We start from the raw sequence: 17510 nt of genomic DNA on the forward strand, positions 1-17510 counted from the left end.
CTCTGTGGCAAGTGGCTGGACACTAAGAGAGCTGACAGGCAGATCGCCAGGGTCCTCTACCCAAAGTATTAGAAAAAAGTATTATTTATAAAATCTTCCCTCATGTTTAAAAGTAATGACCAAAGAGATTCTGCTCTTGCAAGTTTTATATCTCAGGAACTGAGACAGATTTTTACATTCGTAGTTTTTATTTTTTTTGATATTTAATACTACGGGGGAATATAACCTGTAATGAAATACTGTGACAGTATCTTCTTAGCTGAATGTGCCATTCTTTTTAATTTTCATATGTTGGTTTGTTCAGTTGCTTTGTTATAATGGAAGTTTTATAAAAGATTAAACTCTTTTGTAATACTCAGACACACCGTTTGCCTCTGCAGTTAATTGCAGCTTTACAGAGCGTTTAAGCTTTTTTTTACCTCATTGTTTTCGTTTTACAGCCCCACAACTTTACTGTTTTGGTTTACTTTCACCACCCACATCAAGCATTTATTTAGCAAAAAACCTCTGATAAATCCAGACAAACAGACACAGTGACTAGTTTGGGAAAAAAGTGGAGCATAGGCAGCTAAAAAGCCTAATATTTCCCTCAAAACAGAGCCAAAAGGAGAGTGAATGTAGGACTTAAATTCAACAGTTCCAAATGAATGCTGATGGGGCTCTGTGTCTGTTGGGTGTATGAAATTTGTATTTACCAAATAACAGCTTCTTAAGTGTCAAAGGGTCAAATTCTAACCACATTTTATCATTTGGGGTTGCTGACCATATTATACCAAAATATAACACACAAAAATAAGTACTTGTCCATTTTATCCAATTTATTACAAAAAGAGCACATACAAAAGGATAATATACAAGCCATGAAATAAAATTAAAAAACAAAAAAAAGAGTTTGGGTTTAGCAATGCAACTTTTGAAATCATTATCATTATTATTAGTAGTAATAATAAATAAAGTACAAAATTCCACCACATGTGAATCTAACATTTACCCATAATATGCTCATCCATTTCCTCATCAACACACTCATCACCATTAATGCGCTATTGCTTTAATATTAATGATAAATAGTTCTATTTTCAGATAAAATATCCTATATTGAAAAACATTGCGTAGTCACAGCTAAACAGCAGATTTTCATACAAGGATGGCGGCAGCCCTTTCACTGGCACTTTTTGGGATATTTTCTCTTCAGCTTTGTTTTTCAGTTTCAAACGGCAACAAAATGTTTTTCTGTTATATTCTTTGTATATATTTTCACCATATACTTTAAACCATTGAGACTATATTGAAACCTGAGAAAACATGCAGTTTTAGAAAAGGTTGTGCTTTAAAACCCTTGCCTTTCTTTTAGACTGTGAAAGGAAACAAAGGAGAGATTCTGAGAGGAGAGATGGACGGTAAAATAAAAAGTACGAGATAGAATATACAACAAAATAGAGAAAATAACTAAAGAAGAATTTCTGTAGTATTTGTAAAGCCCACAGTGAAACATGCCTCTCTATAGAACTATTTCCACAGTATGTAATGCTTCAGCACTACAAACCAACAACTATTTTGGACAGTTTGACTTAAATTTTGAGGATAATGGCTTTTATAGACACCTGTCAAATGTTGTCTTACCTCCCTTCATGACTCATTCTTTGAAATAATTATGCAACCAATAAGGCATGGTGGCTTCATGGACTGATTGTTCTTAATGGTTTCAGTAATATGGAAATATCTCCTAACATTTAAAGCGAGGCACTTGTTATGCTTAAGTCTACAAACAATTCTGGAAGAAGAACTGAAGAGAGACACCAGAGAGATGAAAATGAAAAGATAGATACAAAGAGTTAAAGCGAAGGAACATGCTTCACAGATGATCATTATTAAGACCCATAGTGCATTGTGAGAAGCAGAGGATAAAAAATGAAAGCCAGAGTCATAGTATTAAATTATCTAAACTAACTTTTTTTGCCAGTGAGAGGGTTCCCATATTTAAACAAATGAGTGCAAAAAAAATAATGACAAACTGAAACCAATTCACTTCATTGCAGTTTGTCCACTACATCACAGCATGGGGGATCAGAGAAATTGCATTGAATGGAATGTAACCAAGATCCACAGCACCACACGAGAGAGAGAGAAAGAGAGAGGGAGAAAGAGAGAGAGAGAGGGAGAAAGAGAGAGGGAGAAAGAGGGAGAAATAGAGAGAGAGAGAGGGAGAAAGAGAGAGAGAGGGCTCAGTAGCTCAGCCTTGGACAGTAAACATCGCACAGCCAGCTTGTGGAGAACAAACAGCAGGGCAATTTTTTTTTTCTTTAACTTTAGTTTTCCAAAAAGTACAACTGCATGCAAAGCATTCCCATTTAAAACAATGCTAAAATGAGGTAATAGTTTTTTCATAGCATTTTTGTGTTATTTCTAAATAAATAAATTATGATTCAGTCGTCCCCCAGAAAAACTATATAAAATTAAATACATACCCACAATATCTACAGTTAGTAATAAATTATGATTGTTAAATACTTAAGGCATCTCAACTGACAACACCCTGTGTAAACTATGAAAACTTCATCACAGATGACTCCACTACAGGAGGAGGCAGTGTCAACACTGGCAGTGCACAAGACAGGCAGAAGTAATCCTTGTTAATTGATCTCTTGGCCCAACAAGGCTAAAAGAGTCTCTGGGCCAAGTCTTATCCTTTACTATCACAGTGCATAGGACAGTGAGGGTCCTAAAGGCGTCTTTTACTACACAGCCCTGTGGAACTGAAATGATGCAAAGGGTAAAACAAAAAAAAGAAGAAGTAAAAACCGGTCAGGCCAAGTAGTGAGAGAGGGGGTCGACTTGTTTCAACAGCCTGAATGTTTTTCTGCTATTGTGCCGTCTCGTGTCTGTGTGCACTGCGAGAGGGAGGCTGCCTCCGTCACACCACGTTCTACATGTTCTAGCAATACAGCATAGCAACCAGCATAGCAACCACGAGGGGAGGTCTGTCACACAAATACACAAGATCAATACGCAAGCTTCTCTCTCTGCCGAAACACTGCATGAATCTATACCTAAATATAAACCAACGCAAATGCAATACCAAGGGAAAACCTTTTGTTGCTATATCTATTGTCACATGTGCTTGTTCTTTAGGCAATAAGGTAAACATCAAAAAGAGGATCCCATCGTTGCCACCAAAGGGGGACAGGATGAACACACGCTACAAGTCAGGGGAGCAGCCACTGACACAGTGCTAATTTTTTTTTCGCATTTGTAAGTGTTGAGAAGATAGTCACAGCTCAGATTAACTAAGTCATGCAAAGCCTTCTCTTTACCTTTTTAAATTGAAGAAACACTACCAAAGCTAACAGCTCAAGTCGATGATGAAACATGCATTTTTTTTTAGAACACACTGTTCTGCCACTGGCCCTGCGCCAGCTGAAGATGCAGGTACAAGGGCAGAAACATCTTCATCCCACCTCACTCTGCAGAGCGTGAGTTTCCTTTTTTTCATCCCTGTTTTTGGCTTTGTGTTTTATAAGCACTCCAGTGGCCATGCTATTAACAGACAGCGAGTTAACATCTTGGTGCTGCCTCAGACCCCTTGAAACACACTCACATTTGCACTTTTTGAACATCCACACATTTGTTAGACACATTCTTTTAAGTCACACACAGCAGGGCAGAGCACACACTGGTGAACCTGCACGTCAGGTTCAAGCTACACCGTAACAAAATGCATTTTGGTAAAAACACTTTCTACCTATTTTTTTATTTTATTTTAAACACACAACGACTTGATCACTGGGCTCTGTTTCCACGGCAGTGAAAGAGGCCTACTCACATCACGCCATCTCACATGACACCAGCCCAAGGTAAATGTACAACTGTATTGCACAATGTCAAAGCTGCATGATAGAATTAAAACACTCAGCTAGCTGGTGCTTGCCCCCCAAAAGGTGACAGTGCACCAGGTATCGTGTTGGTTACTGCTACTCTACTACGACCACAAATGATCTTTAGGTAAACATGGCATCAGAGCATTTCGTTTCTGTTAAGTTTTTCTTGTGTGGCAGAATATTAACTTTGAAGTGTATTTGAAAAGAGAGAAATTTATATAAATGTATATATATATATATATATATAGAAAGAGAGAGAGAGAGAGAGAGAAAAGAGAGAAGTAGCCCGCTCAGTGTGGGGTTATGTGTTTTCCAATCTCAGGACTTTAAGTCATGGCTTTAAGGACATGCTACACAGCCCGGGGCTACCTACAGTACAACACCACAACAGCAACAACACCCCACTTACGACCAGCAAGCTACGAGTAAACCCTGTGTACATGAGTATGTGTGTGTGTTTGCGTGTTGTTTGCCTCCAGAGGGATGTGCTTCTATTTAAAGAGAGTTCTTTGTGGCCTCTCGTGCAGTTAGTTATCCTGGCGTGGCTCAGTAAAGCGTGAGTCAGAAGGGTGGTGATGTCACATGAAGTCTGGAGACATTTGGCAAAGCACCCAACGGGGGGAAGGGGAGGGCGGTGGGGGGGCCGGAGTGGAAGAAAGCAGGAACCACATGAGGGTGATTGACAAGTTGTGGGGGGGTTTAAATCTCATCAGCTGTCAGGGTTCAGCTGTGTTTCGATGTCAACCCGACAGATTGGACACTTCCTGCTGGTGGCCAGCCATTGGTCTACGCAGCCCTGGTGGAAGAGGTGCATGCAGGGCAATCTCCTGGAGGACAGAGAGACAGAGAGACAGAGAGACAGAGACACACAGGGTCAATGTTGATTCACATTGGCAAGCTTGACTCTCCCGGTGCATACAGTTATGTGCTTGCAAAGAACTTCTGAAACCAGCAGGGAGTTAATTTTGTTCATTCAGGCACGCAGAGACGACTTCTGTTGAATCATCAATCCTGCACGCCTCTCAGACAGCTGAGACTACATATGCTGTAAACCGACCCCCTTTCCTCAACCCAGGGAACAGTTCTTATCCCCGGTGATTCACTCCCCAGCTTGGTTTTATATGCACGTGTAGGTGCACATGCTCATGTCATTGCTTAAAGGAATAGTTCAACATTTTGGAAAATATATATCTGTCATTACATATGAGAGCCAGCAGCTGGTTGGCTTAGCTTAGCACAAAGACTGGAAACAGGTGGAAACAGCTAGCGTACCTCTGTCCAAAGGACTGCCTGACAGCACCTCTAAAGATAACAAACTATTTAGTCAGTGACTGCATATCTTAGAACTGAACCAAATGATTGTAATCAGCAAAGTGATTTGTAATTTATACCTCTGAAGCTAACTGGTAAATATAAATCTACAGCCAGCAGCTGCAGATTTGTATCAATCTCTAACGCTCTGCCAGTAAGCAAATAACACTGTTTCCCAAAATGGCAAACTTTTGTTTTAAGCTTTCAAATGCTCCTCAAAAAAAGTGATGTTTTCGTGAAATGGTAGGATTCTACGTTTTCGTGAAATGGTAGGATTCTACCACTTCTGCAAAGCATTTCTGACCTGACATCCTCTCCGTCCTCCAGCATGGACAAACAGATTGTACATTTCTCATCCACATCCGTTTCCTCCTCCTCCCCAATCTTCAGATGCAGGGGCTTTCTCTGTTAGCAGGTCAGATTACAGAGAGACAAACGTTAGGGTCAAAAAAGCCGAATGTAAATATATTCAGTAGTTTATGTCTCCCTTATTAATCCTCAGTAATGACTGATATCTGCCCTACCTTCTTGTATTTGTGTGGAAAGGTGAATCTCTCAATGGTTGTCTGAACAGCTCCTCTGCTGACACTCCCCAGCCGGTCCTCCAGCTGCAACAGCTCCTGACGGAAAAGTGAGACATTCAATTGAGAACAGTACAGAGTAGCATAAAATAGATTACTGATAATAATACTAATAAATAGAACGGCGACTAAATGGACCTTGAGGTGAGAATAAAGCCCTAGCTTTGATAGATGGATGGGTGGAATGTGTATGAGATGTTTTTAGAGATAGATTTACCTCATAACTTTCTCGCACAGCGGTGGCGTGCCTTGAAGGATTGAGACTTTGCAGTGCCAACAGGTGCAGCTGGGGGTACGGGTAGTTTCTGATTTCATGCACGACCTAGCAAAAGAGAACTCTTCGTCATCACAGCAATGTTGTTCCTGTAGTCTAGCACAGTTTTTCGCCACTGTTTTGATGCATTTTTGAGAATACCGAAGATGATCCAAACACCAAAACTGTGTTTTCATTTGCACATACTAGTGTGTCCTTTTAAGTGTGACTTTATATTGATATACTGATATATTCTCAAATGGTGAATGAGCCCACATAACAGAAACAGATTTGTCTTCATTAGGAACAAGATTGAGAATACTGTGAGCAGGAGTAATCTGAACTCAGTGATGCATTAAATGTTTTGCAAACAGTGCTTTTTTCTGATAGTTGTGTGAAAAGTCATCATTGATAGTTAAAGGGGTGCTCCACCAATTTTAAACATCGAAGTCTGTTTACAGGTCTCTGGGAGTACTACTGCATGTGTGCATATGCTCTAGGGGGAGTTATAAAAGAATAAATAGCTTTTTTTCATAACATTCGTACATCGCTTTAGGCTGAAAACTAAAAGTTTGCAGATAAATAAAATCTGGGGGTGTGGAGTTAGAAAGAAGTGAGGTTACCAGACCTCCGTAGCCCACTCCTCTGCTAGCGACTCAAAATTAGCCACTACTAGCATTATAAAACAAAATCTCCTACTGAACTGTTGGTGGTCTGGTTGCATTGTAGGTAATGTAGGCACCAGGTAGGTTTTGACCAAGGAAAGAGAATGCGTGTAATAAAAAAAAGCTGGTATCTCTCGTTCTGTTGCATCAATTTCAATTTTTTTGAAAGCTATCTATCATGAGTCTGACATTGCTCCTATTGGAATGCAAAGCGAAATCGGTGGAGAAATTTTTCATCACTGCATTTGCAATCTTAGAACACAGTTGACAGAAGTGCATAAAATCAATGAAGAAAGGGCATAACTTATGGGTCAACATATCCATGGATCAGCACATAAAAATAAAACACTGGTTTTAAAACATCTTGCTTAGTAATAAATTCAGAAAAAAATGTCAGGGTGACCAACATACCACTTGTGCTGAGGACGTGTTCCTGGGGAAGTGGTGCATTCGAGGGGAGGCCAGGTAATGCTGATAGTGCTGTGGAAGCTGCTGGAGCTGGTACTGGTGGTGGGGGAGGCCAGCATCAACACTGAGATCCCTGCAGGCAGACAGGCGACTAAATCATCCCTCAACCATCATCACCCATGCTAGACAATGTGACAGACCGACAGATGGGTGCAGGGATGAAAGGATGGGATCATTTCTCCACTCTACAGGACTCTCGTTAATCTACAATAGTGACTCACCAGTCGGTGCCTTCGGCCAGATACCGCTGCTGCTGCTGTGTCATTGGCTGGGGAACATGAAGGGGAAGGGAGTACTCATAGCCTGAACGCAGTCGGTGAGGGTTCAGGGGAATACGCTCCTGCGTTCTTCTGGAATAAGATAGAAAATGTCTGACTTGGTTTTCTGTTAGTGTGTATCTGTACTTGCATGCTGGTAGTAGTTCTACCTGGTGTGCGGGAGAATCCTGCGGTGCTGCGCTTCGAGAAGCTGTTGCTGGATGAGGTATTGCTGGTGTAAGGCCTGAGGTAGGAATGGAGGCCCCGGCACATCCTGGAACTGAGGGGGTGCAGGCAGGGCAGTGAGAGGCGGATGGTGTGCCGGGGGCAGGTGGGTGGCCAGGCCGGTCTGAGGCGGCTGGCTGGCGTGTCCTAGAGGGAACTCTGCTGAGATGGTCGCCTGGGGAGCGCCCAGGTGAAAGTGTCGGCAGGAGGTAGCATGGCTGTGTTGATGTCTGGTGAAGTGTGCTCCTATGGGGAATAAATGCAAGTGATCAGAACTGAGCCAGATAAGCCTGACTCACTTTCATTCAAACAGACACCACACAGAGAGACCCAGACAAACCGGTGAAGAGGACGTTATGAAACACATGATTGAACACTTCTTGGCTTTCTCACGCACACTAACATACAAAAAGATTGAACAACCAATCACACAGAGAGAACATTTAAATAGGAGAGACATGACACAGGAAGAGACAAGACAAGACAGACAAAACAGCAGACGGAAGACACACTTTGAGACCCCTGTGGAGCACCATTTAAACCCACACAGAGATTGCACCCAATGGCCTGGCTCTCTACTTGCCAAAGTGCAGCCAGCAGGAAGGATGGATCTTCACTAACAGCCTGGTGTGTTTCCAATATGGTACAGCACTGTGGTCCACTGCTAGTCAATTTAATAGATTAAGGCTCTATATTATGTCTGCAATTTGAATGAACAAATATTCAACTGTAGATTTCTCATTAAAACCCTCAACAGCAACAACAAAAGATTATCCACCTCTATTCCTTCCTTCCCCCACCCTTCCCATCAGGGGTGGAGGAGACATGAGATTAAATGGTAGTTCCACTGAATCACCTCGGTATCGAGTTGCCCAAAACAATCAATACGAATTACTCTGAGCTCAGAGAAAGGAGGGCTGAAAGGAGGGTGAGGTGGGGACAAACAGTTACTACTTCAGCTTCCCATTACAACTTTCTAGCTTTCTGGAGCAGGAAACAGACGGCAGGGTCCGGAGGATGGACTCTGCACTGTTTTTAGTTCTGCTAGTATTGTGCCTTTGCATGGCCCAAGCAAATGTACAGTCCATTCAAATCATGTATATTAGAAGAAATAATTGTCTTATTTAATGTGGTGTCAACTGGTTCAAGCCAAGTCAGGCAGATTAAATCTGTAGGTGAAGTGATATTAGATATGTCTAATATGAAAAGGACAGAGGATTTGGATATTAGTTAATGGTTTGTGAGATATTTAGCATTTGCTCACAAATTTTTAGTTGATGGTTCACTGAGTTTAATTTACACATTAAGTTTTTTATGCAAACACAAAATCCTTTGAATATATGTGCATTTGTACATTTATTTAAAGGAATAGTAGACATTTTGGGAATACCTTTATTCGCTTTCTGCTTCTGAAAGTTAAAGAAGATTGATACCACTCTCATATCTGCCTGTTATCAGGATGCAGCCAGCAGCCGGTTAGCTTAGCTTAGTACAGGGACTGGAAACCGTGAAAAAGGCTAGCCTGACTCTGTCCAGCGATGACAAAATACGCCTACCAGCACCTCTAAAGCTCACCACCTAACATGTTGTATTTTGTTTGTTTTAGCTGTACAAAAACCAAGCATTTCATAGTCCGTTACATGGTGGACTATTTCTTGGCTTTGAGCAGTTGTCAGGCAACCAGCAGAGACCCCAGGGAGTTAATGGTCCCAGCCAAGAAATAGTCTGGGCACTTGGGCACTTTGGATTTTGTGTATTAAAAACACAAGCTATAATGTGTTAATTAGTGAGCTTTGCTTGCTGGTGGGCAGATTTTGTTACATTAGGAGACAGCCTTGCAAGCAGTTTCCTTCTGTTTCCAGGCTTTGTGCTAAGCTAAGGTAAGCTAACCGGCTGCTGGATGTATCCTTATATTTAAAGGACAAATATGAGTGTTATCAATCTTGTCATCTGAGTCACCACCAGAAAATAAATTTCCCAAAATGTCAAACTATCCCTGCAACTGCTGCGAATATGACATATTTTCATGGTTGTTGTTTTGCTACGTCCTTGGGACATGGGAAGCCAGTGAACCTTGAGGGCCACAAGCAAACTGAGAACATTTGGCTGAGGAAGTAGAGCAGAAATGTCAGACTAGTGGTTTGGATTGGTAAAGTGCTTTACACCACTTTTGTATAAACCCTGTGACTCAGTAAGACTGGATTCAATGTGAAGCTTAAGAGTCAATATCAAATTATCTGTCTCTGAGCTCATCCACAGCATGAACCGCTGACATTAACATTTTACATACTGCAGTGGTGCCAGCAGTAACAGTCCTGATGTTGTTATTGTTACATCTCTGCTTTGACTTTGACTTGCAGACATAAAACGCCTGATTGGTGCAGAACAGACCCCTACCCAACCACACACACACACACACACGTTCATACACTCCTATCTACCTCTTCTCACCCCTGAGCTGCTGCACAGGCAGCCCCTCCCCCACAGTGTGGCTGCGGCATGGTGTCCCTGTGTGAGTGACAGCACGTAAGCCCTGCCCAGCTGCGACTGCAGCAGTCTGACATCGAACCTGTCTCTCTCTACCTCACCCCTCCTCCCCATCACTGCAGCTTTACAATCACTCCTCCTCTCTAACATAATCCTATCTTCTGCCAAGTGAGGTGGTCTTCCATCCTGTGAAACTGTGAGCCGTGTGTATGCAGTTTTTCTCACTGAAAAACCATCAACACACCGGCTGATATCACTGATTAGCACACTCACAATCAGAGTGAGGCACTAATGAGTGAAATCAGCATGTGTGTTGAATAGCTGGACTGAAAATCTACATACAAATGGCTCTACATGGCACATGTTTGCACACCACGCACTGACCTTGATGCTAAATATCAGGCAAATCAGGACAGGGTCGAAGACAAAACATCTGATATTAGTGTGGTCTGTACCAGTGCAGCTACTGTGAAATAACATATGCATTACAGCCACTAAAAGTTATTTAAAAGTCTGTTTCTGTAGTCGGCTGAGAGTTGCTAAGCACACGCAGCTGTATCTCAGGCACACCTTTCACATAAATAACTCTGACTCTTTCAGACATTGTGAACAGATGCAAGGCTCACATAGCTAGAATAAAATGGCAAGAAGTACCAGACTTCAAAACTCTTAATTTGCTGAGTTGATATTTAAAATGTGCGCTTTAATACTTGACACCAGAGCCTGTGCTGTATGTTGTGACCAATGGCCCCGTTTTCAAACTCTTTACAGAAGCAAAGGCTTTTTAATCAATTGTTTAAAGTAAGAGCAACACCAACCAAGATGGGTACATTAAAAAAACAATTAACATTTAAAGGAAATATGATAAAATTATAAACCAAATAATTTTGTAAGTCTATTATAAACAATGAGAACATGATTAAAGACACGTGAAGTACAATATCATTACTATCTATTAACTAAAACTTCAACTCTAAGCTTTCAATTTAATATTGCTGACTTCCTGCAATAAACAATCAAAATCCTTATCTGCATTTGTAATGTAATGTTAGCTGAATTGGGTTTAGTTATGCTCTTGTCACAAGTCACCACGGTGCGACAGGAAGAGTTTTGAAATTTCTGTTGTTCTAATTAGCTAGAAAAAAGTACTAAATGGAAAAGGCCAGTACTTAAAAACATTACACAGAGACACTGCTGTTACACTTCACAGTTGCTGTTTGGTTATTGAACAAAATTGATTTCTCGTTATTCTACAGATTTGGAGACACTGGCAGAGAGTTAGGTTACACCAAGAAGCTAGTTAGCTTAGCACAAACACTGGAAACAGCTAGGCTGGCTATGTCTAAAGTTAACAAAAAAATCTCACTATGGAAGTGTAAAAATTACACATTGTGGTTTAACAGGGGGAGGGGGGGGTATGCCAGACTATTAATATTCATATCAAAGTAACAGTCTTGCACATAACCCCCACCCCATTAGCTTTAGAGGTGGCAGACTTTGGGTTATTGTTGAAACCTAGCCGTTTCTCAGTTTTCAGTCTTTGTGCTAAGATAAGATTGCGGGTGCAGCTTCATATTTACCGTATGGGTATGAGAGTGGTATTGATCTACTCATCTAACTCTCCACCAGAAGGAAGAGGATTTCCCAAAATATTTCTATTCCATTGATGACACATAGGACAGAACTGCGCAACCTACGGAAGAATGTATCCCAGTGTTTAATGTAATTGTAATGAGGGACTTCAAAGGTCTTTTTGTGTTTTGATGCTAAGCAGTCCATACCTTGAAGTAGAGTTGGGCAATATCATGGTATATACCATGAGGATATTAATTTACCATACCGTTTACACCATGGTGTTTAACAGTTTAATATCTTAGGGTGTATTAGGCCATTATAGGCCATGCTACAAATTATATGTTTTATGGAAATATTGGTTTTTAATGATTTTTGCATAACTGAAGTAACCTGATTTTTTTAGATTTTTGTTTTTCCTGGATGAGCCAAAAACATACATTGATTGTTTTGTCCATAAACAGTTTCTCTATAGATTGATTATATTACAATATTGACATTAAAATACAAAATTACATGTACCATGAAAGACGATTCTATCCATATCGTCCAAGGTTGTTCCAATGTTAACTCATCACCAATGAACACCAATGAATGGATGTGAGGGAGGCTGTGTTTTGTTTTATAAACAACAGTGTATGGATAAGGAGCGAATGACAGGGTGTCACATTAAAAATCAATGCCGGTGTGTTTCAGAATAAACATGCTTTTTTGTTGTTAAATGGATAGAAAATTTGGTTGCGCCAACTCCAAAGTAAGCAGAGCAGCAACTTGAAGAAACTCTGTCAAAGACAGCTGAGAAATGAGAGCACATAAAGAGTGAGGGAACCGTCTCAGTGACAGCACAGTGTGGAGGGAGGAGGGGAGGGACACATGGAAATCAGCAAAAAGCACACTGAAGGTTAGAAAGAAAACTACAGTCTTTATTGGAAAATATTAGTATGTGTGGCACTGTGTGATAATAGTAATAATAAGAGTAATATCTCCTATATAACCATAGTAATACCATGCAAATAAAGACCAAAGGCAAGGCCCGACCATGCTCTCTGTAGGGTTAACAGAACAGAAGCAGCATCCAATGAGTAGATGTGTATGCTTACAGCACATTTCAGTATAGCAGGGACATCTCTACACAAAGTTTACATTGGAATCTGCTGTTCAATGTGGAAAAACAAAAGTATAAAATGACCATGCATTAGGATCTAATACAAGAACATAAGGTAGAAAACCACAACCAAAGAATAAAAGACATTTTCATTCTAAAAGGAGATCTACAGCAGTGCAGGATATACACATCCCTGTAAAATGGATAGCATTCTGGAGGTGTCTGAGGAAAGACTTGAGAGGGGGCTGTGCATGACAGTGAATCAAAGAGGGGGGATTTTTTTTAAATGATAAAATTTAAGATTTAAAAGATGAGTAAGACCTGAGTCTCGCCAATTTATTGTGACTGACTAAATCGATTCAGCTAGCAGGAACAAAAGCTTTCACACATGGGTAGGATTATGACCAGCCGTTTGGACGCCACTGTAACAGGTGCAGTGAACCATCAAAAGGTGAAACTAACGTCCCACAAATGACTGATTTTAGTGCTACAGCTATTGGTCAATTGGTGAATGTTAGGGTTACAAGATTATTGGCATGATTTATAGAAGGTGATCATACAAGTGCTTTATTGATGACAAAAGCTGGTACAATGCACCTTTGCAAAATAGGGGATGGAGACGAAATTCGAAGAGTTCGATCAAGCCTGGCTGTAATCGAATCGGGGAGGATCAAAATGTATCCACTTTACAGAAATTTACAGCAGAATGTAGTCTATCCACACTGAATGGGAGAATCACAATGACATTCTGTAGTAAAGTCTAGTGCTACAATGGGTTATTCACTGAAGAGCAACATGACAGTTTAAATAAAGACAAACTGTTTTCTACAGAAGGTGTTATTCTTTAGTCTGTTACACAGAAGGATACGGTATGAGTGGGAACTCGGTTTTAATGCCAATGTCGTCTTCAGATGGAAAGAGGAAATGAGGAAGAAGGGGTTCACAATACAGCTAGATGCAGAGAACAGGCAGAGGCTACGGCAGACAGCAGCAGATGATCGTTAGCTACACAATGGAGGGGGACAAAGGTCTGAGAAATGCGGAATGTAGAGCCAGCCTCGATACTATGGAACAGGAAAAAAGAACACAAATAAAAGCACAATGAAATCATTGGTGCTACTGCATGTAGTTTTAACAATGCACGTCAAATTATTAAACTTACCACTATTATTATTACATAATCATCACAGAAAGCCTACTGCAATGGAGGATGATGTTAAATTATTCCCAATTCAGCGAGTGTGATTATTCATTATGATTTATGCTGTTCAGATTGTCCCTGCTGGAACATTTCTGCGGAGCAATTTGCAGGTTTCATTTGACGTTTTTTCATCGGACAAACATCTTTGAGGGTTTTAGGGCAAATGCCACCATTTTATAGCCCATTTACAACAGCCAGCCTGAGCCCCTTATCTGAGGTACGGCCATTACGCTACCTGTGTTTAATGGAATAACCTTTAATTGACACTGACTCGTAAATATCAGGGTAACATGAGCGCAGAAAATCAACAGACTCGATGCCAGCTGCGTACAAAGGGGCGCACTCCCCCATGTCATATTATCAGTAGTCAGCACTGACTCAGATTCAGCAGCTTGCTTGGAAAATTAATGACAAATACAGACAGAGCTGTGGACATTTTTAATTAAGGCTGAGCTAGTGAATGTGGCTGTATCAAGCTACTACCTACTAGTATTATTGAGTAACATTAGCTAGCGGTGACTGCACACGGTTGCTGCAAACGCACGTAAACACCGCGCAGTGAAAGATTAACCAGACCGCGTTAGCACAGCTAAGGATAAGAGAAAAGCGGCGCTGCCATTTGACAGCTGCGGTCATTTGGTGAGGGTTAACAGGCCCCTGAAACACCCTAACACAAATGTTCATGTCTCTAAATGTCTTCAGTCCGACTAAAGACGTTTTAACGGTCATGGTTTCGGCTACATTCACGCGTGCTACAGTTAACGTTAGCAAGACATCTACGCTAAACTGTCCAGATAGTGCTGCTTTGCTGCGTGTTTTTTGCTAGCAGGTGTCAGCTCTGTTTACATCGTTTCAGGGCATTTAAAAGACGGAATGCCGAGAAATTTGTTAGGGTTAGGTTGAAGAAATACATAGAGCTAGTCATACCTCTATTTCTAACTGAGCCGAAGACGGGCAGAACCAGATATCCAACATGTACTAACACCATCCTGGGTCCTTCTTTGTTGTGTGGGTAGCCAGTGAGACAGATGGTCCATGGAAATGATCCCCTTCAGTCCCCAGCACATTCAAACGGACAGGCTGCACTGCGTGCACACGCAGACCCGAGCAACCAATCACTGGACACCTCCGATCAGGACCCTCCGTCTTTGGTACCTTGCTCCACCAATGGGATGAGCGCCGGGGCGGGGATGTCTGTGTTTTGGACAGCCCGCCCCTCCATGACATCCACCAGCCCAGATAAGGTTCTCTAGTGGTGCTGGTTTCTTATCGAGGACCCTCAAATAGACATGAACCCAACCTGGTCAGATTTCATCCCAGCGAGATACATACCGTTTATTTAATATTTGTGGAAATTTACCCAGTAATCTGTAATATAGTATTCAGGTTTTTCTAATCCACTACAGAAGGGAATATTGTACTATTTACTCTACATTTGAACTACATTATTATCCAGCTATTGTACCTAAGTACATTGGTTTTACATATAAAACATATTTATATAATAGGATGCATTATTTAAGAATAAAGGGCCTGCAAACCCACACAGGTGTTTTAGTCTGGTTGATAAGACCTGTTCAGGTTGGACCTGTGCAAAGCTATGCAGGTATTTACATGAGATCACCATTCTCATATTCAGCAGTGGCATGTATCCTACCTCAGAAATAAGGGCCTGCTTTCTAAAGACATTCAAATATTACCCAATAGTAACATTTCAGCAACATTTTCTAATGACTGTTCTCACTGAGGAGTCCTAGCTGGGACAGATGATCCAGTAGGCCCCAAAAGAACAAACAATAAGATGAAACTATAATTTCATATTCTGTGGTGGAAAGTAACTAAGAGCTTACTCAAGTGCTGTACTCTAGTACAACTTTGAGGTACTTGTACTTTAATTTATCTTTCTTTATACATTTATTTACATTTATTTTACATACAAAACATATGATCAACTTATATAATATGATACATTATTTAAGTTTAAAGGCCCTGCACACCAACTCTGCAATGCTGGGGTTTACATGGGGTCACCAAACTCCATGTACTAATAAAAATTGAAAATTGAAAGTTTGAACTTGTCCAGCAACAAAGCTAAACAGGATTGCGAGGTAGGTGTTACCTGAGACCAGTCTGTGCATTCCCACACAGTCCTGTGAAAGACAAAAGTTACACCTCCTGTTGGGATGGACTGTGGGTGTCAAAACAATCAATAATAACAATCCGCTTATGTAATCTATTCAACACTCTGAAAGGGGCAGTTCAGCATAATGTGTTTTTACATGACGGTATTTTTGCTTTTACTCCAGAATACTCCGTTGATGTAGTTTTGCACTCCTATAACATTTTTTGACTCATGAGGGAGATTTCTTTTTTAAAAGGATCAAAATCAATGCAGCGTCAAAGCATTCCTTGTCAAAACCTGTGTGTAAAATCAGTGGAGTTCCCCTTTAAGTAAAAAAAATACTTCTCCCACCACCATAACTGTGTAACAAATGTCATCAGTTCAGACCTCTGTCCTAATTAGACTACTTTTCACAGCCCAAATTGGCACCCACATTTGAGGGAGACATTACAAGTAGAATCAATTCATTCATCAGACTTCAATTTAACTGCAAAGTAAAATCCTCACCAGTTTAATTTCTCCTCCCTAAGCTTGATGGTGAACATCTGACACTCCTTTTTAGTTGTAATATATGGACAAAGACTACAAAGCCTGTTTGTAATAGGAATCTTTTGAGTTGTTTTTAAGGAAAAGACATCAGATAAATTTTAATTACAGTTTAATAATTTCTTCACGTTGGGGCCTAGTGGAGTAGTTGTCTCAGCCAAGACCGCTGAGAAGTAATGTAGCTGAATAGTCTGCTACAGATCATTAAGTAATATTTGATTCTCATCATAATTCCTTTGAACAACAACAACAATCTCTCCCTATGTTGTACCATTTTCCTGCACAGCAGATATGCTGAAAACTGCCTGTGTCCTGAAAACCTCTTTGCCTTTAGTGTTAAGCCTGAAGGGTGAAGGAACAGATGGGCATGGGGAGGCTGGGGGTCACAAAACTCTTAGTCCCATATGTCCTCGTCTTCCAGTTCCCACCATCTAATGCTTTAAGCCTGTGGTGCCACACAAAGAGCCTTTCACTGTGTTTTACAATCAGTGCAGGTCAAACTACAGCAGTCAGTTCCCTTTACTCACAAATAACAGACCTTTGATATTTAACACTTTCAAACTATCCCTTTATACTACAAAACTGAATTCCTACTGCAATATTTGATTTTCTTGAAAATGTATTCCTTTCTGTCCTCACGTTCAAGAGTCACATTGCCTTCTATTTCAATGCAACAAATAATTTTAAGTTATTTTCATTATCAAATATTTTTCCAATGAATTGTTTAGTCTATGAAATGTAAAAAAATAGTGAAAAAGATGGCCATCACAACTTCCCAGAGCCTCCTTAAATGTCTTGTTCGACCAAAACCCAAAAATATTCAGTTTATAAGGATAGAT

General features: G+C 40.6%; 1 protein-coding gene across 4 annotated transcripts; it reads right to left on the bottom strand.

The window, feature by feature from the left end:
• Nucleotides 1–803: 803 nt before the first annotated feature.
• Nucleotides 804–15388, bottom strand: rnf165a (ring finger protein 165a). 4 transcript variants are annotated; one of them, XM_038733692.1, is made up of 9 exons: nucleotides 14931–15318; nucleotides 12220–13866; nucleotides 7584–7884; nucleotides 7378–7506; nucleotides 7100–7229; nucleotides 5988–6092; nucleotides 5714–5809; nucleotides 5494–5594; nucleotides 804–4705 (listed from the first exon to the last, which is right to left on the bottom strand). In XM_038733692.1, exons 2-9 carry the CDS (start codon nucleotides 12239–12241, stop codon nucleotides 4588–4590), a joined length of 1002 nt encoding a protein of 333 aa, XP_038589620.1. In that variant the 5' UTR covers nucleotides 12242–13866; nucleotides 14931–15318; the 3' UTR covers nucleotides 804–4587. The 4 variants fall into 4 exon arrangements, with proteins under 4 accessions (XP_038589620.1, XP_038589619.1, XP_038589618.1 ...); XM_038733691.1 differs by lacking the exon at nucleotides 12220–13866 and having other exon boundaries at nucleotides 5714–5806; nucleotides 14931–15388; XM_038733690.1 differs by lacking the exon at nucleotides 12220–13866 and having other exon boundaries at nucleotides 14931–15343.
• Between the last annotated feature and the right edge of the window lie 2122 nt (nucleotides 15389–17510).

The sequence above is a fragment of the Micropterus salmoides genome, unplaced genomic scaffold (assembly GCF_014851395.1).
Source record: "Micropterus salmoides isolate LMB-PRFRI ecotype aquatic unplaced genomic scaffold, ASM1485139v1 Ms_hic_scaffold_20, whole genome shotgun sequence".
Classification (NCBI taxonomy): domain Eukaryota; kingdom Metazoa; phylum Chordata; class Actinopteri; order Centrarchiformes; family Centrarchidae; genus Micropterus; species Micropterus salmoides.